General features: G+C 36.4%; 1 protein-coding gene across 1 annotated transcript; it reads left to right on the forward strand.

Annotated features, from left to right (window-relative positions):
• Positions 1–353: 353 nt before the first annotated feature.
• Positions 354–25838, forward strand: gad1.2.S (glutamate decarboxylase 1 (brain, 67kDa), gene 2 S homeolog). The gene is made up of 15 exons (XM_018269489.2): positions 354–512; positions 5801–5953; positions 7200–7442; positions 9893–9983; positions 10476–10588; positions 11389–11504; positions 12003–12082; positions 14397–14451; positions 15348–15464; positions 16112–16176; positions 16258–16336; positions 20539–20688; positions 22483–22590; positions 23630–23719; positions 25079–25838. The coding sequence occupies exons 1-15, from the start codon at positions 482–484 to the stop codon at positions 25250–25252; spliced, it is 1665 nt and encodes a 554-aa protein (XP_018124978.1). The 5' UTR covers positions 354–481; the 3' UTR covers positions 25253–25838.
• The last annotated feature ends 1060 nt before the right edge of the window (positions 25839–26898 follow it).

Consider the following 26898-nt stretch of genomic DNA (forward strand, 5'->3'; position numbering starts at 1 on the left):
CTATTCTCAAAACCACAAGTAATAAAAAAAGGAAAACCAATTGCAAATTGTCTCAAAATATCACTCTCTACATCATACTAAAAGATTACCTTTAATAACCCTTAATACAGTATTTACAGTGATGGGTAGATGTTGAACTACAACTCACAAAATATTATTACCAATAGCAGAAGTCTATAAGGTAACATGTAGAGAGTTGTGGGGAGGTATTGCAGGTGGAGATGCACCAGTATCAACAAACAACATAACTACTTAAGCCCCTATTTCTGGAATTCAGCCTGCAACTGCATATAGGAAAAAGGGTTACTAATGATAAATGATAAATAGGTCAGCGTGCAAATTAGGAGTATCCACTCCCTGTCAGAACAATTGATGTGACCACACCCACTGCCAGGGAATCCAAATAGGGCTGCAATGCCGCTCACCTGCAAACTGCTTGTACGGAAGGTGAGAGGAAACTGCTGTTAAGGGGACATCAGTGATGGATTTTTCTACGGTTTCCAGTGTCATACGTAAGTGTAAAAATGTCACTCTTTGTTTGCTTGTGAAGCTCTAGGCTGTTTATAGACAAGTCAGTCAATATGCTGAAAAATCACAATCCAGGTGCAATCGAAAAATGCATACCATAGTCCACAAGCCCATACCCATATTACATTTTTAAAAGTAAACTGGCAAAAAAGGTATGTTTCACAGAGGCAATATTTATTTTAAATAAGTATAAACTGATATTTAAAAAAAAAAAAAAAAAATACTATAGTATATCTGTTCCATTGATATACCTACCAATTGCCAATGTTACCAAAGTACAAGCAGACATAGGTCTCGATTGGTAATAGGGGGTTTATTCCCAAGGCAATTAACTGTTGCTGGGTAGGTAACTTATTTGGCACCATTTATAAATATATGGAGATTGATCATTGAAACCAATAAAAAAATAGGAGAATATACATTTTAATTTAGGGAAGCTGATATTTTTAAATCCACTATTATAACAAGAAAAAGGGAGACTCACAGATATGGTGGGCAAAAGAAAGTTCTTGTCTATTTATTCATTAAGCATGTGGAAATCGCCCACCTCTTTGCAGCTGTTTATAGTGGAACAAACCTCACTTGTTAGTTTTACACTCTAAAAAGTAGTAGGAGTGGTATGTAACAGTTAACATGTTACATTTATTAGCACACCTAAATGCATTGTTGAAAAATGTAACCATGTTTCTGTACAGAGACCTGCAAAAAAATGTGCATTATATCACTAGAATGTGTATCTTCCCATAACTAAATGAATGTAATAAAACAAAAATGTAAAATGCAATAAAAATGGAATCTGCATAGAGTTATATAGTTTAGACTCTCTGTGTTGCTATAAGTCCATATTTCACATAAAGTAGAAAAACTTCTCTACAGATCAACAAATTGAATCTATTGTATAAAGACGCTCTACAATCCTTGTTAAACCCAAAGTGAAAAACAGTTTTCCCAAATTAGCAGGATTATCTGCAACAAAAAGCATTATGTAGTTAAAGTATAAAAATATGCTAAAAGTATACATAGTCTTGTATGTTAAATAATCCTTCCTAGTGATATATAAAACACTTTGTTCTGAGTCTAATGATTATACCAAGGTGTTATTATTATGGTAGTATCCAGCCAATGTGGGATTTAAAGGTGTTGTGTACCTTAAATCTTAAATTTTATTAAATGAAGATTGATTTTCTGAGTATCTGGTTGCTTGGGTCCAAATACCCTAGCAACCAGGCAGTGGTTTGAATGAGAGCCTGGAATTTGGAGAGAGAGAAAAAATGTAGCAATCCATTGGTATTTCACAGAGCAATACTTTCTGACCCCCCATCTGACAGCTGAAAAGAGGAAGAAGAAAAAAGGCAAATAACTGAAAATAAAAACTATAAGAAAAAAATGTCCAGATATTGATTAGGGAGGTTTGATTTTTCTATGTGATAAAGGACCACATTGGCTAGTTGATGTGGTCCTCTTCCCATTGGTGCTATTTCCTTTGTTATAATCCGATCATTAGGGCCAAACGATTTGATTAACCCAACATCACCTTGCCGTTGGTGGGCATATTGGGGGGAAGATCCTCTCATTTTGACCTACCCAAACGAGCAGATCTTATAGTGTATGGCCACCTTAGGCTATGTATGTTTTGTAGCAACACTTGAAAGTGAACTTTTGAATGTAAATCGGTAGTGTTTCTGAAACAGGAAAAACCATTTTCAATTGATCTTACTCATACAACCACAAATATTTTAAATTCAAAACTAAAGCAATAAAGGCAATTTCAATATTGTCTTGGGATACACTGTACAACAAACCAAAAGTTGAGGAGATTAAATATTAAATGAGAAAAGCAGTGTAAAGTTTCACTCACTAGGGGGCCGATTCACTAACTTCGAGTGAAGGATTCGAAGGTAAAAAACGTTGAATTTCGATGGTTTTTTTGGGCTACTTCGACCATCGAATGGGCTACTTCGACCTACGACTTCGAATCGAAGGATTCATAGTAAAAATTATTCGATTCGATAGTCGAAGTACTGTCTTTTTAAAAAAAACTTCGACCCCCTAGTTCGCCATCTAAAAGCTACCGAAGTCAGTGTTAGCCTATGGGGAAGGTCCCCATAGGCTTGGCTAACTTTTTTTGATCGAAGGATATTCCTTCGATCGTTGGATTAAAATTCTTCGAATCATTCGATTCGAAGGATTTTATTGTTCGATCGAAGGAATTATCCTTCGATCGTTCGATCAAACTATCTGTGCTAAATCCTTCGACTTCGATATTCGAAGTCGAAGAATTTTAATTCCTAATCGAATATCGAGGGTTTATTAACCCTCGATATTCGACCCTTAGTGAATCGGCCCCTAGATGTTATATAGAATGGCCTGGAGGACAGCTACTCCTTCTATCCTCCTTGGTGGAGCTTAAAGCTGCTCAGAAGCTCACCAACTCCCTCTCTCTAGAGAGTGCTATAACAGTGGCTATCCTGCATACTAGGTAACCTTGACGTCTCTAAAGGGGTTGTCCATTTAGGGCCTAACGCTTCTGGGGCCTTGACTCTAGGTTCAATGGAATATCCTTAATGGTGCAAAGAGAGATGGCAGCGCACTCTACTAAATATCAATTGAAGATTACTTTACCTTTTAAAGGTGGTGCGTGGGATTAGAATATTTTAATATGTTGAAACGAAAAGTGGTGCCTTATGTCGCACTCTTGTAAATTTCTTAAAAGAAATTTACAAGAGTGCGACCATTTTTCATTTCATCAGTGGAACATCCTCCCAGATAAACTGCTGTGGGCCAAAGAGGACTGACTTCCCCCTGCAAATCACTATATTACAGTGAGGCAGGATATGGTCATCAACCTACTGGCCAATGAACCGGTTATATAAATTAGTGCAAATGGATACATGGGTTTTAACCCAGCAACAAGGAAATGAGGCACTGCTAAGCGCATGAAGCCATAGTGGCCATTAGACCTATGGGTCCCTACAGTTTTTTTTTTTTTTTTTTTTTTTTTTTTGAGATAATGGTAATTGCCTTGCTTCATGTCCAGCACTCTTCATGATTTTCACACCACTTATGCTGTGTGCACAGTTTGTATGTAACTGTATATTGTAGTCTGTATAGTTTTGTATGTGTGCTTTACATTGGGGTGTCTTTGCCTCTGTATAATGTATAGCTGTTTAAATAAATAGCATTCTGCTGTTCTTAGCATGAATATTAATCATGATGCATACTGTAGTCACCTTAAGTAAGAACAGAGGTGTCTTGACCCCATTTTAGAGGGAGATTGTGCTCGACTCAGTCTTTTTTGAGAGTGTATTCCATTTTTCCTTTTTGAATAAATGTGAACTAGGCTTAAATAAACGGCTACTATTAAATCCTGCTTTGAAAAAATCGAATCCATTCTTCTATACCTCTGGAATATAACATGGATTCTAATTTGATGGAACAAAGTAATTTGCTTCCCAGTACCACCTCTAAGGGTTTATTAAAACCAATAGTGTCTTAAAAAAAAAAGCCATAAATATAATTCCAGATAAAGCTTTTCTTTAACTGACTCTTTTTAGAGATCACGTGCAATAGTTTAAAATAAATTTGTAGACCAAACTTGTAATTTGCATGCTGCCAAATGTATTGTTCTAAAACATGAGATTACTAATATATAATGTGACACATGTGAGTGTTATACAGGTATGGGATCCGTTATTCGGAAACCTGTTATCTATAAAGTTCCAAATTACGGAAAGGCCGTCTCCCATAGACTCCATTATAATCAAATAATCCAAAATTTTAAAAATGATTTCCTTTTTCTGTGTAGTAAGAAAACAGTTGCTTGTACTTGATCCCAACTGAGATATAATTAATCCTTATTGGAAGAAGGACCAGCCCATTGAGTTTATTTCATGTTTATATGATTTTCTAGTAGTCTAAAGGTATGAAGATCCAAATTACGGAAAGACCCATTATCCGGAAAGCCCCAGGTCTCGATGATTCCGGATAATAGGTCCAATACCTGTAGTAACCAGAGAGCATGCATATGATCATCTGCAGTATAAATCTGGCCAAAGCCTGTAAAGTAAAATAGCCCTAAAAGGAGAGTTAGAGTTCAAATAGTTTTAATGAAAAAGGCCTAACAATGTTCACCTCCCGTTTAACATCTCTAGTAATAACACCAAAAGCATAATCGGTGACCATTAGAGGTGCTGTTTATGGACCATGCAATATGGCTGTTAAACAAAACATACAGTATAAGAAAACGGCACTGTGTGTGTTTGCACTTGTTTGTGAGTGTTTAAGCTAAACAAGTAAGTTTCCCACTTTCTAGAAATACTAGTTTGCCAACACCTTCAGGAAGCACAGGTAAAGTAGAATGTAACTGGTAATAAATTGATGCCCCCCTGTGGTTCTTGCATAATACTAGTGATGTGTGTGTTGACCTAATACCTACACTCTCGGGGTGTGGTTCAGGTTGGGTGTGAGTAAGACTGGAGAAGTGGGCTCCTCCTGTAAACCAGGTTTTGCGTATGGGTTGTTCCTCCTTTAAAAATGTTGCTCTGGGAGAAAGTTACCTGTAATGATTGTACTAGTAATTGTTACATTCAAGTGTTTTTTTTTTTTTTGTTTTTTTTTCCCTTCCAGTTTGCAAAGGCATATTTATCACTCTGTACACAGGCTGTTCTTTGATATGTAGTCTTTAAAGGAACAGTGACACCAGAAAATGTGTTTTTAAAGGAATGGCCATAAAATCTACAGTTGCTCTGCACTGATAAAACTGGTGTGTTTGCTTCAGAAACACTAACTATAGTTTATATAAACTACTGTAGTTTCTATGTAGCCATGGGGGCAGTCCTTCAAGAACAGGATTCATAGCAGATAACATACGTTCTGAAGAATCCCTTTGTATACTACAGGCCTTATCTGTTATCTGCTGTGTATCCTGTGACTTTTTCCTCCTTTCTCAGCTTTGAAAGTCTGCCCCCATGGCTACACAGCAACTTGTTATATAAACAATAGTAGAGTTTCTGAAGCAAACGTACCAGTGCAGCTCGGCAAAATGTGAACAGTTGCATAGAGTTTGCCTTCTTGCCACAGAGGCCAATTGTAGTGCAGAGTGTTCTATTCTTCCTATTATGACATATTCCAGTGAGGGCTAAACTATACAAATCTGTAGAGAATATGATTTGTTCTGTGGCTATCCTACCGTATTCATATTTCTCTCAGTTGCCATTCAATAAAAAATTAGCTTGTTGGTTCCTGTTATTATTTATTTATTTTTTTTCAACAGACAAAATGGAAAATGTTGGTACACACACAGATGAAGGAAACGGTTCGTCCAAGCTGCTCCGTGAAAAACACATTTGCCAAGAGTCTACCAGTGAAGAGAGACTAAAGAGCAATGACAAATATATTTCTGATTTCTCAAACATTTATTCCTCAGGTAAACTTATCATAGTTGTGAGCCATACCATCTTTTATTTTATTAGCAAGTCAAGCATTTTATCTAATCTAATTGTAAAAGTGACTAATGGGCAAGTGAGCAGATTTCCAAAAGAATTGGAGTGTGTGGCCTTGTAAGATGCAATACACATTAATCTCAACTCAGTATGTGTTTTTTTTTTTTTTTTCTAAACCCAATATGCCAAACTGTTACTCAAAGTATATGCATGTGCTGCAAAATCTGAGCCTGACTCAACTTGCATCTTGTAATACATTGTAACAAACTGCAAGGTCCATCAATGTGGGTATTATGTGTAAGGTTCAGTAGGATAATAGAATATGCAAGTCTCGAACTACTGCCTGCTCAAGGCAAGAGGTCATTACAGGACTGCTGTTGTCTACTAAGAGCACTACATGCATCAATGTATGTACAAGAAACAGATCTGTTTACTGTGCAAGTATTGAGGAGCACTTGAAGAGGAAAAGAATCTTCATAAATGGGATTTATTTGGATGCCATGTGCTTATTTTTTCACCAAATGTTTTGCACATGAGTCTTTTAGCCTTTATTCAGAAGGACTGCAGGAAAAAAATTGCCCTTAACCCATAGGATAAATCAAGTGGTGATTCACTTCTGCATAGCAGGGACTGGCTTAACTTTGTCTTCTGCATAGCAGGGACTGGATTAGCTTTGCCTTTAGGATACTATCTTTCTCTAAAGCACTTAATATCAATGTGTAATTTACCTCCATTGCATCATTATGCAATTTTCCATTAGTATCATTTCAATGCTTCCACACACACACACTTGGCATCATTTTCTACTAGTGCCCTCGTGTAGTTTCTAGATTCTCCCTGGCACTCAAAAATCATCATCCTATAACTGGTCTTCTAACAATGGCTTTAAGATAAAAATGTAAAGCACTATTTTAATGAGTTACTGCTACTGGACAAGTAGTGCTTATGGCTTTGAATAATGTGGCATATGATGCACATAACATGTTAATGTGACTGCTATATTGTTAGTTACCTCTAACAATATCAGGATGTACCACTTACAAGCAGCAGGGGCCACTGTTTCTGCTCCGATTTTTATTTGGCTTTTGGGGAGCAATTGTGACCTGCCTAACAGATAATAGTCATTGACTGAAATCAAGCTATAAGCAATGAGATGGAGATGGCATGCTTAAAAATGGGAAATGTATGTTTGTTAACATTCTAGTCAAGATTATATTTGTTGCTTTACAGACCTGCTCCCTGCAAGAAATGGAGAAAACTGCACAGAACAATTTTTAATTGAAGTTTTACATATTCTCTTGAATCATATTAAAAAGACCTACGATGGGGAAAGCAAAGTTCTTGACTTTCATCATCCACACCAGCTACTAGATGGCTTGGAAGGATTTAATTTGGAGTTACCTGACCAGCCAGAGCCTTTAGAACAAATTCTTGTTGATTGTAGGGATACTCTGAAATACAGCATAAAAACAGGTAAGGGCTTTACATCATTTAAAAAAAAAAAAAAACTAAGCCAAAGCTTTGCAATGTCCCCCCCCCCATTTTTCTGAAACAAAGGTTGTGCGGTAACTGAGTGGTTTAAGTTCTTGTCATTTATGATTATGCCATATTTAAAAAGCTCCAAAACAAAAACAAAAAACAAAACTGAATTATGCCCTCATATTAAAAATACTGGCTTGATGAATATAAACATTCACAGAGCAAATAAGTTCACCATACAAATCCTGCTTCGTGCAAATTTCATGAATGACCCCCCACTGACTTAAAAAAACGCACAACAGGAGTATGTATACCTCTGGTGAGGAATCTCTGTAGCTATACCATTGCTGTTTCATGGCTCTTCAGCAGCTGAACCTCAAGATCTCCTGAGCAGAAAAAGTAGATTCTTAAGTGTATTGTCTTGCTTTCTAAAGGTTTTGTGATGACCTAGCTGGCATTTTACTGGTTAGTGAGTATATAAATGATACTTTATGTTAAAGGGGTGGTTCACTTAAGTTTGTGTTTAATAGAATGGCTAATTCTAAGCAATTTTTCAATTCTTTTTTTTTTCTCTGCTTTTAAATGACCACATCTAAAAATTGAAGGCTACAAATTAATTGCTATGGCTACGTTTATTATGTCTCTTCTTATTCAGTATTCCAGTCTCCAAATCAATGCATGGTTGCTAGGATAATTTTGATTGAAATTGCAAACTGGATAGCTGCTAAATAACTCAAACTTGCAAATTGTCTCCATATAACACTCTACATCATAATAAGTTGCCAGAATAATTCTAAAACTTAGAGGCACATTTATTAAATTTCGAACTTGTTTTTTTTTTTTTTTTTTAAACTCCCATGAAGTGGAAATTCAACCAATCGAGGTTTATCAAAAAAATCCAAATTTTTATACTCTGGTGAATATGATTGACCTAAAAACTCAAATCAAATTTCATTAGAAACTCGATTTGAGTTGTGTGTGTGTGTGTGTGGGTTTTTTTGCCCCTTAGTGTTTAGGACTTCTGGTATAATATGCTGATATCAGTCTTTATTAGATGCCATACATCACAAGTTTTCAGGTAAGCAGAGAGTGAGGAAATTAAATCTCTTTTGAGGCAATTGGTAAATTTAACTGTACAGTTATTCCTTGAGTGAATTCCTAGATGGTCTGCACTTGAAGCTATAGTATTAAAGTTTAAATCAAGTAAATTTTTGTTTGCATTTTATTAAGCTTTGTAGCCTTTTTTTAATGATATATAACAAAGATGTTGTAGTGTGTTTGTTTGTTTTTTTTTTTTTTACTTTAAGCTTCAAATTAGAGTTTTAGATTTTTGTTTTGTTGTTGTGACTAATGAGTTATCCAAACTCAATTTTTTGATATTTATCAAACTCTGGCCCTTTAAGAATTCTACTGTTCACCACCTGAAATTTGACTCTTGATAAATGTACCTCGGGGAGGCCCAGTTATCTCATTATTTTCTGAAAACTACTCCGACCAAATCCACACAGGTTGTGTTTTTTTTTTTTCCCTTATTTATCAATACTGTAGTTTTTTTCACAGGAATATTTTTGAAAAACGTACTCGTACAAATATTTTAGGATTTTCCAACTGGAAAAACTACAAATTATTATTCTCTTTTTTTTTTCTTTTTTTTTTTTTTTACAGATTTTTGCCCGAAAACCACATAATCTAAGTATTATTGCATGAAACCCAGTGCAGATCAAGATATCTTTGGGACTTCTCCCATTGACTTAGAACTGCAACTCAGAACTGCTAAGGTTGGATTTGAGATGCCAGATTTTCAGATTCTGACTTTTTCCATCCTCTGGGTTTAATAAATCCCCCCCCAAAAAAATCATTTTTATTACACAAAAAATTTATATTTTATGGTAAACACAAATTTTTGGCATTCGGACTTTGAATACACCCCCTCTCTCTTTTTTTTTTATGAAGACCGTATGTCTTGTTGCTAGTGCTAAATCTCCTGTTCCAGAATTAACAAAGTGTCTGTAAATACCTTTTTGTAATAGTCTAATTTGGTTGGAGAGAAACTGCTGTTGCCATTCGGTAAAACTTTGAAAAAATTATGGATTTTGAGATTTGTCTGCAAAATTCAGTAGGAGTCAGTCTTGGATGGTTTTGCAGTTGAAATGTTTTTCCAGTGGTGTTTCAGATTACCTTTTTTTGTATTGACATCATTATCAGTTTGTTTGCCCATGTTGGAGGAGATTTAGAGCAGGTGGCAAATGTCCTGCATGCAAGGCATTAGCTTGGACTCCCTAGTGCCCTGAGAGTCATAGGAAAGGACATACTTGATGAATAGCCTAGGTGTGAGTAGAACTTTTAATAAATGAAGTCTACACAAGTAGCCCAGTCTAAATTCACTTCTCCAACCTGAACCTGTGGAAAAACCCGTAAATTTTTTTTTCTTCCCCTTTTATAAGGACATCCACGTTACTTCAATCAACTTTCCAGTGGCCTTGACATAATTGGACTAGCTGGTGAATGGCTGACTGCAACTGCTAACACTAACATGTATGGATATAAAATGGCTGAGCTCTTATGTATGAAAACTGTAATATGCCTTCTTTTACCAAATCCTATTCTCAAACAGTAATTCTAATATTCTTTGGCCTTCTAAAATATTTTGGTTAAATGCATATTAAATATTATTAAATATCGTATTTATATACTGCAATAATAAAGTGGTTGGTAAGCACACTTCTGATGATGGGGGGGGGGGATAATCTGGAACCCCTTTATCTTCCCCAAAAATGTATTTTGCATAGGTTTGTTGCATGTGCAGCAGCACAATGCAAAGTCTGTTTTAATAGAAGAATTGCACAGCATTAGTTTAATCCTAGGTACTTGAGAAATTTAGGTTAACTGCTTGTAATAGATGCTAATCTTGAGTAAGTATCTATTCTAACTTCACCAAAAGTGAACCCAGAGATTTGTTCTAAAAATCCAGTGCGAGGAGTGAAAATTTCACACTTCAATTTTAACACTATTTAACAATTTTTAAAGGTTTACATATGAAATTGCACCAGTGTTCATAACCATGGAGGAGACTGTGCTGAAAAAAATGCAAGAGATTATTGGCTGGGGAGAAAATGAAGCAGATGGTATATTCTCTCCTGGTAAGCAAAAACTATAAACCATTCTATTTAAAATGGACCCAGTACACTTAGGGGGTTATTTATCAAAATCCGATTTTATCTGATTTTTATTTTTAATAAAAAAAAAAAAAAAGAAAAAGAAAAAACAGACCAAACTAGAATACACAATTTGCCCTTATTTATTATTAATAAAAGAACACTTTAATCGGATCGGGGAAAAACTTGAAAAAATCGAGTGAAAACCAGTACTCCTCCCACACTTTTCCACAAAAAGCCTGATTTTTTTTATTTATTTTTTTCGTATTTTTGCCCAAATAGTTATATTTTCAGCTAATTCCAACACAGACCACAGAAACTTCTAAATAGGATAGGGACCACCATTCCCATTGACTTTATATACAACCTCGGCAGGTCTGAGATGGTGGGTTTTTGGATTCTGTTTTTTGTAGCCTCGGGGTATAATAAATCTCAAAAAAAATTCTAGTGAAAAATTAAATTTGAGTTTTTAGCAGATTTTTATTTAATGACCCTCTTAATCTTGAAACAAACTGCATCTAGTACTACAATCCTTGACCTTGTCATCATCAAGGAACTATGCGTAGAACTGTAACTTTTTTCTTTTTTCTTGTACACTCCCAAAAATTAGGTTTCTATATTTAGGTTTTTTAATAAACATTCAAATTTTTTTTTTCTTTTTAACTTGTTAGTTTATTCGAAGTTGAATAATAAACTCTAAAACCTCCCAAATGCAATTTTTGATAAATAAGCCCACTGATGTATAGATGTTTAGTAAATTCCCTCCCCTATTCTTCCCCCTATAGGTGGAACAATCTCCAATCTTTATAGCCTTCAAGCAGCTCGTTACAAATATTTCCCCATAGTTAAAACAAAGGGAATGTCGGCACTTCCACAGATTGTTGTCTTTACATCAGAACAGGTAGGTAATTATTTAAAAACCTTTACTAACCTTTACTTTGCATACGTTTTAAGCTAAAACTTTCAATTTTTCAAAATGATTTTCTTTTTCTCTGTAATAATAAAATAGTGGCTTGTACTTGATGGTAACTAAGTTGCACAAATCCATATTGCTGGCACAAGAATCTTTTTTTAGGGTTTATTTAATGTTTAAGTTTGTCTTAGCAGGCTTAAGGTATGGTGATTCAAATTTTGGGACCTCCTTATCTGGAAAACTAATGTATATTTCCTAACCTATGGGTCTCCATACTGTTTGGGTGGGATTCCATGATCTATGGTTACAGTGAAAATACAATAAAAGGTAACATTCTAATTTATTTGAAGGTTGCCTATATCTTCCTTATGACTGTCAAGCAATATGGCCAGGGTCATTTTTGTGAACTATATAACTTCTAATAATTTTAGACAATTTACAGTAACACTGTCTTTAATTGGATCTTTATTAATTTTCTTATTTCAGAGTCACTACTCTTTTCGAAAAGCATCTTCTGTTCTTGGTATTGGAACAGACAATGTCATTGCAGTAAAGTGTGATGAAAGGTGGGTTTCCTCAAGAAGTGTTGGTGTGTTAATATAGTGTATACTGTCATTAAATCAAATCGACTGGCCTTCCTGAATTTTTTTTTTTTTTTTCTCTTGGAAGACCTTCCGCTCAAGTCCAGTTGACTTATTACTATAGATATACCATGACATGGATGAATGAGAACCGTTGGACTCCATTATATTTAAATAAACAAGATTACCCGAAGTGATGTAAAACACTTTGTTTAAAAGGTCAATTGATGCCTAAAATGGTGTGGGGGGGGGGCTGCAGCAGTGGATTACATGTTAACTTAGCTACCGTACTCACTGAACACCTGTGAGGAATGAAGTATAGGTTTTTTAGTTCACTATATCGCTCACAGGTGCTCAATGGATGCTTTTAACAGCCCTGGATGGTTTATACATTTGTATAGCATCTGATATAATAACGTAGAGAACCACAATGAAGTGAGTGTTAGAATAATATAGTTTCTAGGGGATAAAAAATGTAAAGGGATACTGTCATGGGAAAACATGTCGTCTTTTTGTTTTTCAGATTGCATCATTTAATAGTGCTGCTCCAGCAGGCTTCTGCACTGAAATTCATTTTTCAAAAGAACAAATTGAGTTTTTTGTATGGAATTTTTAAATCTGACATGGGGCTAGACATATTGTCAGTTTCCCAGGTGCCCAAAGTCATGTGATTTGTGAAAAACTTCAGTTACTGCTACACTGTAAGTTGGACTGATATCACCCCCAGTCCTCGCCCCCCTCCCTCAGCAGCCCATCAGCAGAAGGTAACCAGATAACAGCTCCCTCAATAGTAAAAATCAATGTCCCACTGCAACTCTTCAGTTACAAACAATAGCCTGTCTGAAAGCCGTTCCATCCTGAAGTGCTGGCTCTTTCTGAAGGCACATGACCGGGTAAAATGGCCTGAGATGGCTGCCTTCACAATATTACAACTAAAAAAAAAAAAATGCTCATTTGATTATTTTTTTTTTTTTTTATCGGTTAATAAAGGATAAGATACTGGACTTCATAGCAAATCATAATACTATGGGTTTGTGCCAGCGTTTTTATGCATAATAGATCTTGCCAGACAAACTTAATTTCTTTTTATGAGAAGGTAAGCAGGGACTTCAATTCTGGGATGGCAGTGGATGTGATTTACTTAGACTTTGCTAAAGAATTTGATACAGTGCCACACAGAAGGTTATTGGTTAAATTAAGGAATGTTGGTCTGGAACATAGTATTTGTACCTGGAAAATTCAGGTTCATTGTTGATAAATGCAAGGTTATGCACTTTGGCAAAAATAATAAAAATGCAAGTTATACACTAAATGGCAGTGTGTTGGGAGTTTTCTTAACTGAAAAGAATCTAGGGGTTTTTGTAGATAACAAGTTGTCTGATTCTGGGCAGTGTCTTTTTGTGGCCACTAAAGCAAATTAAGTTCTGTCTTGTACAATAAAAAAAAAGGAACTCAAGGAAAACATAATTATTCCTCTTTATAGGTCCCTGGTAAGGCCACACCTGGAGTATGCAGTGTGGCTTTGGACTCCAGTCCAGAGGGATATAAATGAGCTGGAGAGAGCAGAGACGTGCAACTAAACTGGTTAGACGGTAGACTGTCAAGGTTGGGTATTGCTTTCTCTGGGGGAAAAAAGGCGCTTGCGAGGGGACATGTTCTCTACTTGTAAAGTGTAATCAAGTAGAGGACATTATAGACAAATGGCAAGAGACCTTTTTTACCCATAAATAGGATCACCGCACCAGAGGACACCCCTTCAGACTAGAAGAAGCAGCATAGATGGTTCTTCAAAATTAGGTTGTGGAATACACTGCCGAGTGACGTTGTGATGGCTGATTCTGTTCATGCTTTTAAGAGTGGCTTGCATGATTTCTTGGACAGACCTAATATCAAAGGCTATTGTGATACTAAACTCTATAGTTTAATTTACATACACCCATATCTATGTGAGGGGTATGTGTATGAATGCAGGGTTTCATTTGGAGGGGCTGAACTTATTCTTCAACCCGATTTTTAACTATGTAACTGTAAAATAATACTAGGTCCATTCTCCAATAACTTACAGGCAGGTTAATTGGCTGCTGATGAAGGGCCAATATTGAGTGTGTACACATTCATGTGTGAATGTGACGGGTACTTTAGATTGCAAGCTCCACTAGGACAATGGAATGATGTAATGGAACACACACTGCAGAATGTTTCTGCTATGTAAATAAAGGATAAACTTAACAGTAACACTTGATAATTCAATAATCCATTGTTTGATCAAGTGTGACATAGATGTATTTCCTCCCAACAGGGGTAAAATGATTCCATCTGACCTGGAGGATAAAGTTCAGAAAGCAAAAAGACACGTAAGTTGGATGAACTCTTAATCTTTTGGGGGTAGTGTATAAATGCATGTTTTGTATCTGATTTGGCTCTAAAAAATGGGGGGGGGGAGGGAAGTAGCCTGTTGTGCACATGCACCATTTATTCTGTGCATACAGTACGTTCTCTTAAAGAGATACTGACACATGAAATTAAACTTTTTTTTTATATCTATTATAATATTGGCATTGCAAGCTACTTCTAACTTTGCCATAAAGTATTTGCATGATGCTTTTACATTACCTGTCTGATCCCCCATGTTCCTGTATGAGGGGGCTGCCATATTTGTGCAGCAGGAGTCCGTTAGCATTAGAAACTGTAACTAACAGGCTGAGATGGGACAGTCAGGTTGGCAAAGTCAGGGTGTCAGAGAGTCAGGCTTAGGAACTTCAACTAACAATTATATACAAAAACAAACCTCTCAGCAAAAAATGATCAACATGACCTATAGGTAACAATCAATGTACATTCATATGCTAAAATTCATTTTTTTGTGTCAGTATCACTTTAAGACCTGTGGCATTGCTCTTGTAGGACTGCTCATTTGTTGCTTGTGTGTCACCTATGTGGCTTGTGTGTCACGTATAAATACACTTTTGTGCACTGTAAACAAAGCCCTTACATGTTGCTACTGAGCTTTTGAAAATTTTGAAAATGGTATCTAAACATAAAGCAAGTTTACTCAAATACTGACTAGATTTGACTGTAACATAGAGCCTTGAAAATAGACATTGTATGGCAAAACTTTATCACTTGCAAAACAAATATTTAAAAATCATTCTGTTGTCCTTGTGTATAGCTTGAATGCATCATGATTAAGTGCTCTGGTTTATTTTAATGCCTAATTGTGCCAGTTTTAATGTATCCGCTTTATTTATAGGGACACCATCCATTTTATGTCGGTGCCACAGCTGGGACAACAGTATTTGGTGCATTTGATCCTCTCATCGCTATTGCTGATATTTGTAAGAAATATGGACTCTGGATGCATGTTGATGTAAGGAACATAGTCTTCCTCCCCCCCACCATCTAGCGTATAATGTTGACTCTGGATGCATGTTGATGTAAGGAACATAGTCTTCCTCCCCCCCACCATCTAGCGTATAATGTTGACTCTGGATACATGTTGATGTAAGGAACATGGGGGGGAAGATTTATCAAAGAGTGAAGTTAGAGATCTCCACAGTCCGCAAAGTGAAATACCACCTCTCGCCATTCATTTCTATGGAATTTCTAAAGGCGTATTTATCAAAAGGTTATCACCATTTGATAAATATGCCTTTAAAAATCCCAAAGAAATTAATTGAGAGAGGCAGTATTTCCCTCTGCAGACTGTGGAGGTCTCTAACTTCACTCTTTGATAAATCTACCCCCTGGTATTCCTCCATCCCCCCCATCTACTTTATAATGTTGGTGGATGGCATCACCAGTGTATACTTGCATAGCGTGAATATTGTCATAACATCCACTTTTATTATACAGTAGTAACATTAATTTATTTTGTATAGCCCTAAGGGTATAAATGCTGGAAATGTGTAACTGTAGTGTCCCTTTTATTTGTATTTTAATGCTCATTTTAACCAGTGATGTACAACATCTTAGCCAAAAAATTATTTACAGGCTTTGTTTTTATTCCTCTTTCAGGCAGCTTGGGGTGGTGGATTATTGCTGTCCAGAAAGCATCGCTATAAATTGAGTGGAATTGAAAGGTAATGAAGCATAGTTTTCAATCATTCCAAATGGTGTAAATTAATGGCATCATTAATAATTATGCATTTGTTTTTATGTAGAGCTAATTCTGTCACTTGGAATCCTCACAAACTTATGGGAGTCCCTCTGCAATGCTCAGCAATCCTTATTAGGCAAAAGGTAAATGCCAAAGTTAATTTGCAAAAGACTTTGGGTTGAGAATGAAAGGTGCTTTTGTTTTATTTTTCATACGGGTTACATTTTTAATTTTAGAAACTGATAACCTGTTTCTTAAATGTATTTGTTGTTGTTGTTTGTTGTTTCCTGATGGACTCCAATCCAGCAAATAGGTGTGTGAGAGGGCATTCAGTTAAGGAAAGCCCTGGAGCTATAAGAGCAAGGGCTGTATGACGGGATCCGAATGACCAGCAGCCAGATTACACTGGTCTATGTCAGATGGGCAGAATCACATGTAGCTGTATTTAGGTGAGAAGTAATGAGTAAAAGCAGGAGATGGCCAGGCCTAGGGGTGGAGTAAGAGAGGGACATGATGTCAGGGGGAGAAGCAGTTCACTTCCTTATCTTCTGAGCAGGTAGAAACATGAGGCAGAGCTCTCTCTGTAATATATAGTGAATAAAGTACCCCCTCTTGTAAAATATAAGGATATTATAAGTTACCGAGGAGTTTCATGACCATATAAAAACACGAGGCCAATGGCCGAGTGTTTTCATACAGGTCATGGAACTCCGAGGTAACTTCTAATCTCCTCATATTTTGCAACTGGGGGTACTTTATTTATCATAATACACAAATTTCAGTGAGTCATGTGACAGAAATGACATCAGAACTCACCGTTTATAAGGATATAATTTACAAGATATTCATGGCTTTTGTGTATTATAATGTTATTAACTGCAGTAAATACACATTAACTCCTCCATAAACTACTGGCTTTGGGGGTAGAACTATTTGGGAAGCTGTTTGTTAGTTGCTTGCTTAACAGCAGTTAATCTCACGGTAGTCACTGAGACAGCATGGAAGTCAGCCTGGGCCTAGCAGGCACCCTCTGTATTATTTAGAAATCCAGCCTGTGACACTGAGCTGCTGCAACTCAGAGTATACAGAAAGGGCGGTGGGCTGTATTTCTATAGAAACTGTTACTTGGGCAAAGTAGTTCTAATGTGTTAAGATGGTTCCCCCTGTGAGTTTATCATGGAACATGTGGCAGAGCTCTTGCTTTTACATAGTTATTACATACCTCGCAACTGTCCTGTTTTTAGAGGGACAGTCCCTTTTTTGACAGCTCAACCCACAGTCCCTCATTTGTACTGGAAAGTCCAGTTTTTCTCTGCACTGAACAGCCAGAAAAAGAAACAAAGTTTCTAACTTAATTGGCTTTTGGCAGAGAGCCCAGAACAGCCACAGCTGCTTATAAGATACTTTTGTAACAATTTCAAGATAAGGAAATAAGTAATTGTAACAATATAAGATAACGGGTCCCTTGGGAAAAGTTACACTCGCAGCTTAAAGAGCAATTCGCCTTTATTAGTAAAACTAATAATTGGGGGAAAAAAAAACACAGAAATATTTTCAAACTTTCATAATCTGCCAAATTTTGTAAAATGAACATGGTAATTAGGGGGTGTGGCCACAAAAATGGGCATGTTCAAAAAATTCCGCCGCACTACACACGGCAACTTTTTTTTGTCCCTCCTTTTTATTTCCAAAATGTTGGGAGGTATGTTATTAGCTGCAGTATACACACATTCACTCCTCACTATACTGCTAGCTTTGGGGGGTGTTAGTCTCTTACTGTTTATTTGCTGTTTTACAGTAGTCAGTCACACTGTAGTCACTCAAGCAGCATGGAAGTCCGCCTGGGCCCAAAAGGTGTACTTTCTGTTATTTTATAGAAATCCTGGCTGTGACACTGACCTGCTGCTATGACAACCAATTAAAGGATACAGAGAGCTGTAGTTGTAGTATACAGAGATGGTGGTGGGGCTTAGTCAGGAATAGGAAAAACCTGAATACAATCATTTTTCTGGGTGTTGGTTTCAGAAATCTGCATATTTTATGGTATTTCTATAGATAAAGTTACTTGAGTCAGCAGCCTATTATCAGATTCTGATCTTTATTTTACTGGCCTTTATTGAGATACTGATCTCAGCTCAATCTTCTGCTAATGCAGATGGAACCTACATATAGTAGTCCTCTGATACTGAGGGGTAAGTATAAAGCAGCTACCAGGACCATATGTAGATTACTGTGTTTAAGGCCTATATACAGTATATGTAGTTATAGCAGACATCTTTCAACTTACAATATACATACAATCGGTCTTGCAGTGCCTGTAGCTTGCAACTAGAACAATGTCGGGATGCTTGCCTTGGGGGTGCTATGGCCAAAGTTGATTGGGCTGAGTAGCCAGATTGTAGAGAGACAGGCTCTTGATGGGCGGGGGTCCTGCAGTAGTGGGTACAAGTGACTGACATGTTACACTTGCCCAACTGACCCCTAGCGGTTGGGTGGCTAGTAAGGTAGTCCAGGACAGCAGATGGTGTTTGATTATTGGCAAGCATTCTCTCTGGGAAAGTGGTAATTTCAATTCATGTGTTGGTTTGCATGAAATCCATACTCCGCTAACATAACAGTTGGGGGTTAGAGGCAATTTCACTTTCGGGGCAAGTATATAGAATTAACAGCCTCCCAATATATCTTACGAGCCTGCTATTGCAGCTTCCTTTTGTGAGCTGCGGAGAGAGGTAGATTTACTATACTTAAAGGGATACTGTCATGGAAAAACATGTTTTTTTCCAAAACGCATCCGTTAATAGTGCTGCTCCAACAGAATTCTGCACTGAAATCCATTTCTCAAAAGAGCAAACAGATTGTTATATTCAATTTTGAAATCTGACATGGGGCTAGACATTTTGTCAGTTTCCCAGCTGCCCCAGTCATGTGACTTGTGCCTGCACTTTAGGATGGAACTACTTTCTGTCAGGCTGTTATTTCTACTACTGTGAAATTTCTTTCTACTAATGTAACTGAATCAGTCTCAGTGGGACTTGGCTTTTACTATTAAGTGCTATTCTTAGATCTTCCAGGGAGCTGTTATCTTGTGTTAGGGAGCTGCTATCTGGTTACCTTCCCATTGTTCTGTTGTTAGGCTGCTGGGGGGGGAGGGTCGATAACACTCAAACTTGCAGTAAAGAGTGATTGAAGTTTATCAGAGCACAAGTCACATGACGGGGGGGCAGCTGGGAAATGAATATGTCTAGCCCCATGTCAGATTTCAAAATTGAATATAACAATCTGTTTGCTCTTTCGAGAAATGGATTTCAGTGCATAATTCTGCTGGAGCAGCTCTATTAACTGATGCATTTTGAAAAAAACATGTTTTCCCATGACAGGATCCCTTTAAGCTGATCACTTAACTCCTCAGCCTTTTCTTTCAAAGAACCTTGTTTTGATTGTCTGGGCAGAAAGCAGTTGGAGTATGGGTCACCACAATGTGGAAGTGTGGCCTCCACAGCGCGGAAGGGCCGCCGGAGCGTGGGCCTCCACAGCGTGGTTGGGCTGTGTTGGAGAACACAAGGGGCTGGTACAGGGATCCTGCAAGTGTTGCATGGATCATGCATGTGTGGCCCATGGTTGGATGTTTCCTTTCTGGTAGGTGTTAAGTTACATCAAGATACCTGGGGGAGGCCACTACTTAGTGGAGGGGCTTCTAAAGTCACTAACTTGGATTTATAGCTGTCTCTCTTATGTAACTGATCCTTTCGCTAATTGGATTGTACACTGAAGCCAGCAAATCTGTATGGCCAGTTGTACATTTGCTGTTGAGTAGTTTACTATAGTATAGTAGTTTTTTTTTTTTTTTTTTTTTTTTATGGGTATCAATGGAGGATCCTGAATCAATAGGAAATGTTCCTTTGACAAGAAAATCTGGTATTTACTATTTATATTGTTTCTGGTAGTAGATTTTTTTCTTAATGCATAGGTGTAATTTTAGAATATATTTTTTTTTTTGGTTCTCATCTGTAGGGTAGCTGTGGCTTTGAACTCCAAATAAACAGAATCCTCAAACTTTCTGAGTACTTGTATAATAAGTGAAAACTAACTTGTGATATTTCAAATCTATTTCCAAATAGGGGTTTAAGTTTGTGATTTTTTTGGTGTAATGTTAACAAATCACTGTTCAAGGCAAATAACAAGAAAAACTGATATTTCTGTATTTAGCAGATCTCTTTGAAACCAGGCCCATAAAGTTGGCCTGTACTGCAATAGAAATATTTGATTTGGACACATTTTTGCTCTTAACATTGATACTCAGTTACTTGCATATAAAGTCATAATTAAATCTGTCTTTACCCAATAGTTTCTTCTGCAGTCGTGTAATAAGCAATGTGCAGATTATCTCTTTCAAATGGACAAGCATTACGATACATCCTATGACACAGGAGACAAAACAATCCAGTGTGGCCGCCATGTGGATATCTTTAAATTCTGGTTAATGTGGAAGGCAAAGGTAATTCTTAAATGTAGTATAACCTTTTTGTTTTTATAGACTTTTTAGTAAATGTTCAATGGTGGATCTTTTTAAATAGCAAATACAAAAGGGGGGTTGTGGGAGCACTCACATTGCTAAATAGAAATGTATATAAGTATAAGGGAAGTGCTACTGACATAACCAAATGGTTCAGTGCACATTCCCTGGGCCCCTACACACACTTTCTAAGTATGCACTTATATTAATTTTATTTTGTCTTTACCATTTTCATAATATACTTTTTTTTAAAAATGGGCGTTGGTTTTGGGCAATCACTCTCTCTTAAAAGCTGCAAGTTAGCAGCGGGGGAGGATTTAGCCCTCAGACAGAAACCAAGGTTCAGCAGACTTCTACTTCAACTAATGCTATTATGCAGAGAGGCACAGGATCCTCAATACTATGACTGGACGTAAACAAGTTAGGGACCGACATATGGGGTTTACCTTGACGTGGTATGGTGGCTTTTTCAACTTTATGATCATAACTTTGTAACTAAAAAACCCCTGTCTTTGTGAACACATGTATTTGCATATCTACTGAATTACTAAGCTGACCCATTTGGTTATGTCAGTAGCACTTCCCTTATACTTATATACATTTCTACTTAGCAATGTGAGTGCTCCCACAACCCTCTTTTGTATTTGGATCTTTTAAATATCTTGTGTACCAGGTTTGTTTTTTGAATTTAAAAAAAAAAAAAATCAATCCATGGGTAACGGAAAAATATTCGCAATGCGAAAAGTGTTTACGAATAGTTTGAACCAGTGCGCAGTGATAGTAATTTTCAGTAAAATGTTTTATTACATTAATTGCGAGCCGGTGCAATCTATACAATTCTCAAACCTTCTTCCACTGTCAAAGAGGTCGCTTAACAACTTCTGGGTCTGTTATATTAAATTCACGCAAAGGCAATTCTTCATTATGAATATCTTTCAGGTTACCGACTTTTATTACATTCACCAATGTAAAGCTGGCCATAGATGTTGAGATTTTTAAAAGATCCGATCGTCATTGTGAGATGACAATTATCACGGAACGATCGTACGAATTGTCCATCAACTAAAAAGACCAATTTGCCAGGAAAACAAAGGGTAGCTGCCTGCTTGGCCCTGCAAACATACATAGATTGCACTGGGGCCGACAAAGATTTTTTAACTTGGCCGTTCAATTTCCTGACAGATGTGGGCCGAAAAATCATTAGATATTCGATCACTCGAATCCCCCTAACTGCATGATAATTTCGAAGGATTGGTCGGACTTCGCTAAAATCGGTCGTTTGGCAAGAGAAATCTTTGCGTCTATGGGGACCTTAACACCTTCTAGGATGTCTAAAAAGCACACAATCAAAATTCGCAATGCAATAACAATTTAAGAATATTACATTGCAAAATGCTAATTTTAATTATTTGTGCAAATAGTTTTTTCTCTTTTGAGACTTTTTACATTCCCCCCTCAAGTATTTTCTGGTTTGGATTTATAGCCGTCTCTCTTTTATGTAACTGATCCTTTCGCTAATTGGATTGTACACTGAAGCCAGCAAATCTGTATGGCCAGTTGTACATTTGCTGTTGAGTAGTATAGTATAGTACAGTAGTTGTTTTGTTAATGGGTATCAATTGAGGATCCTGAATCAATAGCAAATGTTCCATTGACAAGAAAATCTGGTATTTACTATTTCTATTGTTTCTGGTAGTAGATTTTTTTTTTTTTTTTTTTTTTCATAATGCATAGGTGTAATTTTAGAATATATGTTTTTTTTGTTTTCGTCTGTAGGGTAGCTGTGGCTTTGAACTCCAAATAAACAGAATCCTCGAACTTTCCGAATACTTGTATAATAAGCTCAGATCAAAATCAAACTTTGAACTTGTCTTTAATGATAAGGTAAGTCTCTAGTAAATACAAATATGCGGTTAATAATTAAAAAAAAATCTTGTAGTCTAATCAATACATTGGTCAAGTTCGCATTTTAAATTTATATTTTTATATGTTCCTGAAGTAAATACTGAATTGACCTCGGTGCAAAAATAGTCTCTTGGGCAGACCTCAAAAATGCCAACACTACTGTGAGCTTCAGAAATAGCATTCCCTACAATATAGATGCAATCCATTGCATAAAGCTGAAGGTTCTTAATCTTTAAATGTTTTGCCAGATGCAGAATTAAACATTTGTTATCTTTAACCTCCTTTCTATTTCAATCCAGTCAGTGGCATGGAAAATAATCTGTATAGTAACAGTAGGGGTGGTATGTTTAACAGACTACATTTTAGGTAGGACCTCCAGGAAGTAGGGAAATGTACCCTACTAAAGGCATAAAAAAAATGAACTGTGCAACATAAAGGAAACTTGCAGAGAGCTAATGTGTATATACTTAACTAAAAATATTGGTTGGTTAACTGTAGTTTATAAGCTGCCTAGTGGTGTAACAAGTTACTTGGTTCCATAAAGTCCCTCTTGTGATTTTTGAAATTTAAAGTAGTTTCTAGTAACATAATGCTGCTTGGAGCAGTAGCATGGACATGGTGAGGTTGGAACAGCAGAGACAATCCATTGAAAGCTCAGGTAAACAGAGATTTAAAAAAAAATAAAATACAAGTTGGGTATAAGCGCTTTGTTAAAAATGTTATTGTATAGTTTTTTTTCCCTATGTAAATTCTATGCATCCCAGTTATGAGAACAATTTATTAGAGAGCTAATGGTTCTGATTTTTTTTTTTTCTCATGCGATCCTCTAAATTCCTATAGGGTTTTTACACAGCTTTATATAGGTTTTACTTTTTGCACCCTGGTAAAGTAGGAAAGGTGTATTCTCTTCCCTCCTAGTATAATGTCCATAAGTTAGCTAGCCTACTAACTACAAGATCTGCAAAATGGTATATCATACATACAGTAGTCCATATAAATATTTTTTTTTTCTCTAAAGCCGGAGTGCACAAATGTCTGCTTTTGGTATATTCCACCGAGTCTGGAACATACACCAAGAGATAACGAATGGAAAGCAAAACTGCATAAGGTAAGACTATAATTCTTCTGAGACCAAATAAACAGCTAAAATCTTTATACTGCTAACCAACTTGGTTTTTGCCATGGTTAGGATAGTTATTTATACAAGCTAGAGGGTTTCTGAGGCAAACAAATGTTTTTTTTTTTGTTTTTTTTTTGTTTTGTAACAATTTTTCTTAGAGATTTTTGTCAAATAAAACAAAGGAAAAGAAAGTAGATAAAAAGCAAAAAAAAAAAAAAAAAAAGTATACACTGAGTAAAGAACGCATGCGTGCCAGCTTAAGTCTACATATGCACTGAAAAAATATTAAAATACATAAGTGAGTTAACAGCGTATGGTAAATTGACCATTCAAAAGCAAGATTGAACTTGACCCAAGACTCTTACTCCTGGTTTTACTAATGTCCTACATTGGTTTATCGCCCATCTAAGCTACATTTCGCAGTTCCCATGGAGTCCATATTTCCAGGAATTGTGCTGTAGTGTTTTGAATATAGGCTATTCTAGACTCGAAATTCCTGTTGGATTCTATTAAGGACCTCTGCTAAGGTTGGCGGGTATAACATTTTCGACTTTGCTGCAATTGCCTGTCGAGCCACAGTCAGGATGTGGTTTATACAAATGGTTTTTAAATCCGTGCACTCAACTTCTATGAGGTGGATAACCGTTATACTCAGGGGCGATCCTGGCCCCTCTGCCGCCTGACCCCTCCCCCGGAAATTCGCTCTTAAAGTACCAAGAGCAGCATTTTTGCGGCCCCTAGTACCTAGTGGGGTGCTGCCGCCTGAGGCAACAGCCTCAACTCGCCTCATTGGCGAAGCACCCCTGGTTATACTATATGTACAGATACACTACTGGCTTAAAAGGTACAAATCCATAACTTCATTATTGCCATTATTGCTCTTCATTTCAGGGGCTCCACCTCTTTGTGGCAAGTTAAAATAATTCACTAGCTTTTGTACACAAATGAATTACATATAATGAAATGTTTCCATTTTAAATAACCATAAATAGAAACATCAAAGGATAAACCCTTATTGGTTTTATCTAATAAGAGAACAGAGGGGGGACTGAAGACACTAACCCTGCTCCCCTATTTTGGGTTTTTTTCCTTCTCAATATTTAAGCACTTTTTTAAAAATTTCTCATGAATATGTATCATGTGGCATTGTATAGTATATAATAAACTTTGAGTGTAAAGTAATATTTTTTCCTTTTTGGAAGATCCTGAAACCTCTTCCTGGGCCCTTATTTAAACCTTTTCCTATATCCTATTCCAAAATTGTTCCAGCATATTTATTTACACCAAAATGGAGTCTCTATACACTGCATAAGCCAACATTGTAATTTTTTTTTTTTTTTAATATAGATTGCTCCACAGATTAAAGCTCATATGATGGAAGAAGGGACCACTATGGTCAGTTACCAGCCTCAAGGAGACAAACCTAACTTTTTCAGAATGGTTATTTCAAATCCAGCTTCTAAAAAATCTGATGTTGATTTCCTTCTTGAAGAAATGGAAAGATTAGGGAAAGACTTGTAATATGTTTACACACATTTTAATTTATTAAATACATTTTAATCTGCTTTTATTAGTTGGAGGAACGGAATTGTAATTTTTTTTATTTTTTTTTAATGTGGGGAAAAAACCCTTCCTTGTATTAACCTTTTACAACCAACTGCTTATATAGAATGTATTGTTCTCTTTCATGCTACTACATGCAGCTTTGGCATTTCACAAAATTGAACAATAGATTAAATATTCGGTGACAACTCTAGGCTACAATTCTTATGTGGTTTTAGCTTTCTAGGCTAATGGTACAGTAGGTTTTTATAGCCATGTATCTGAAGACTTGACTATGAAACAAACCTGAGGTATATGGCAATAACAAAAATGAATGCATGTGCGTATACTGTATTACATTAACTGGTAAGCCCCATATTAAGGGCATTATTTCAACCTAAAACAATTTTGTAGAGATAATCACTCAAGTAATTTATAAAATAATCTTTAATATATAAAATTATAAGTTTAGATCTAAAAAGTGCATTTTTTTTTTTTTACTAAAAGTCTTAACATGTACATTTTGGTTTTCCTTTGAAAAGCTAAATAAACACTTTTTTTAATATGTTTTGAGTTAATATTGTTATTGCAATAGATAAAACAATACCAAAACCTAAAACAAATGTCATCCAATACTAGCTTCCAAACTGGTTTAACGGCTCTGAGTCATAGGCTTTCACCTGATTGGTTAGTTTCTTAACTGTCCTTCCTGAACCTGGCAGCCTTGGCCCGAAAATTATAGCAGTGACTAATAAAACTTGTTTGACTGTGATAACCTAAGCAACATGTCCCCTATTTATAATATTCTTGGAAACCAGAATATATTCCTTTTTTAAAGTGAAGCATGAATATAAAGTAAAAACTACCTTCGGAATGAAGTCTTAACCTACAAATTTCTTATTGTGACCAATTAACACATTTTACCAAATGAATATTTAAAAATTGATTGCCTGTGCTATTACAGTAAAAGTATGTGAAAAAGATAAAACCTTTGGCCATTCATTGGCTGATGTAACCTTACATGTATGTGGAACACTGGGTATATGAGGGTTAGGGCCAGAACTAGGGATAGGCAGAAGAGGCAGCTGCCTTGGGGGGGGGGGAGGGGGCAAGCTGGCTGGGCTGTCTAGGGTGCCCGGCCTGCTTGGCCCGACTCTGATGAGGGTGGGCCTCTAGTACTTCAAAATGCCAGTTCTTCTATATGGGATTATGCAATTGCAAATACTAGAAAAAAAAATGAATGGGAGAATATAAAGTCAAACAATTTGCACAAATAAGAATCTGTAGAATTAAGTCCAATCTTGAAGACGTTTCACCAGTCATCCAACTGGCTTTCTCAATTCAGAATGACTTGTAATTAAGATATTTCTGGAATGTTGCACCAATCTGCATAATCTGTTTATCTTAATCCGCAAGAATGTCATGAAGTTAAATATTAGCATGATTGGAGTTTTGCGGTATTAAACCTTTCAGGGAGAGGTGCCAAAACCGTTTTGTATGTGGCAGACACTAGACGTTACACCCCCGGCCTCTATTCAAACTTTTTCAGTTTTTACATATATGGCTTCTTTAACACCTCTTTTGATCCAGTCATAGTCCCGGTCTAGAATCTGGACTTGGCAGTC

Source organism: Xenopus laevis, chromosome 6S, assembly GCF_017654675.1.
Source record: "Xenopus laevis strain J_2021 chromosome 6S, Xenopus_laevis_v10.1, whole genome shotgun sequence".
NCBI lineage: Eukaryota > Metazoa > Chordata > Amphibia > Anura > Pipidae > Xenopus > Xenopus laevis.

What these genes read in the sequence shown, in the direction of transcription:
- gad1.2.S (XM_018269489.2), top strand. Translation starts at nt 482, where the DNA reads ATGGATTTTTCTACGGTTTCCAGTGTCATAC. An exon ending in CTCAAACATTTATTCCTCAG is followed by an intron (nt 5,954 to 7,199) that starts GTAAACTTATCA and finishes GTTGCTTTACAG; the next exon opens with ACCTGCTCCCTGCAAGAAAT. An exon ending in CAATCCTTATTAGGCAAAAG is followed by an intron (nt 16,337 to 20,538) that starts GTAAATGCCAAA and finishes TTTACCCAATAG; the next exon opens with TTTCTTCTGCAGTCGTGTAA.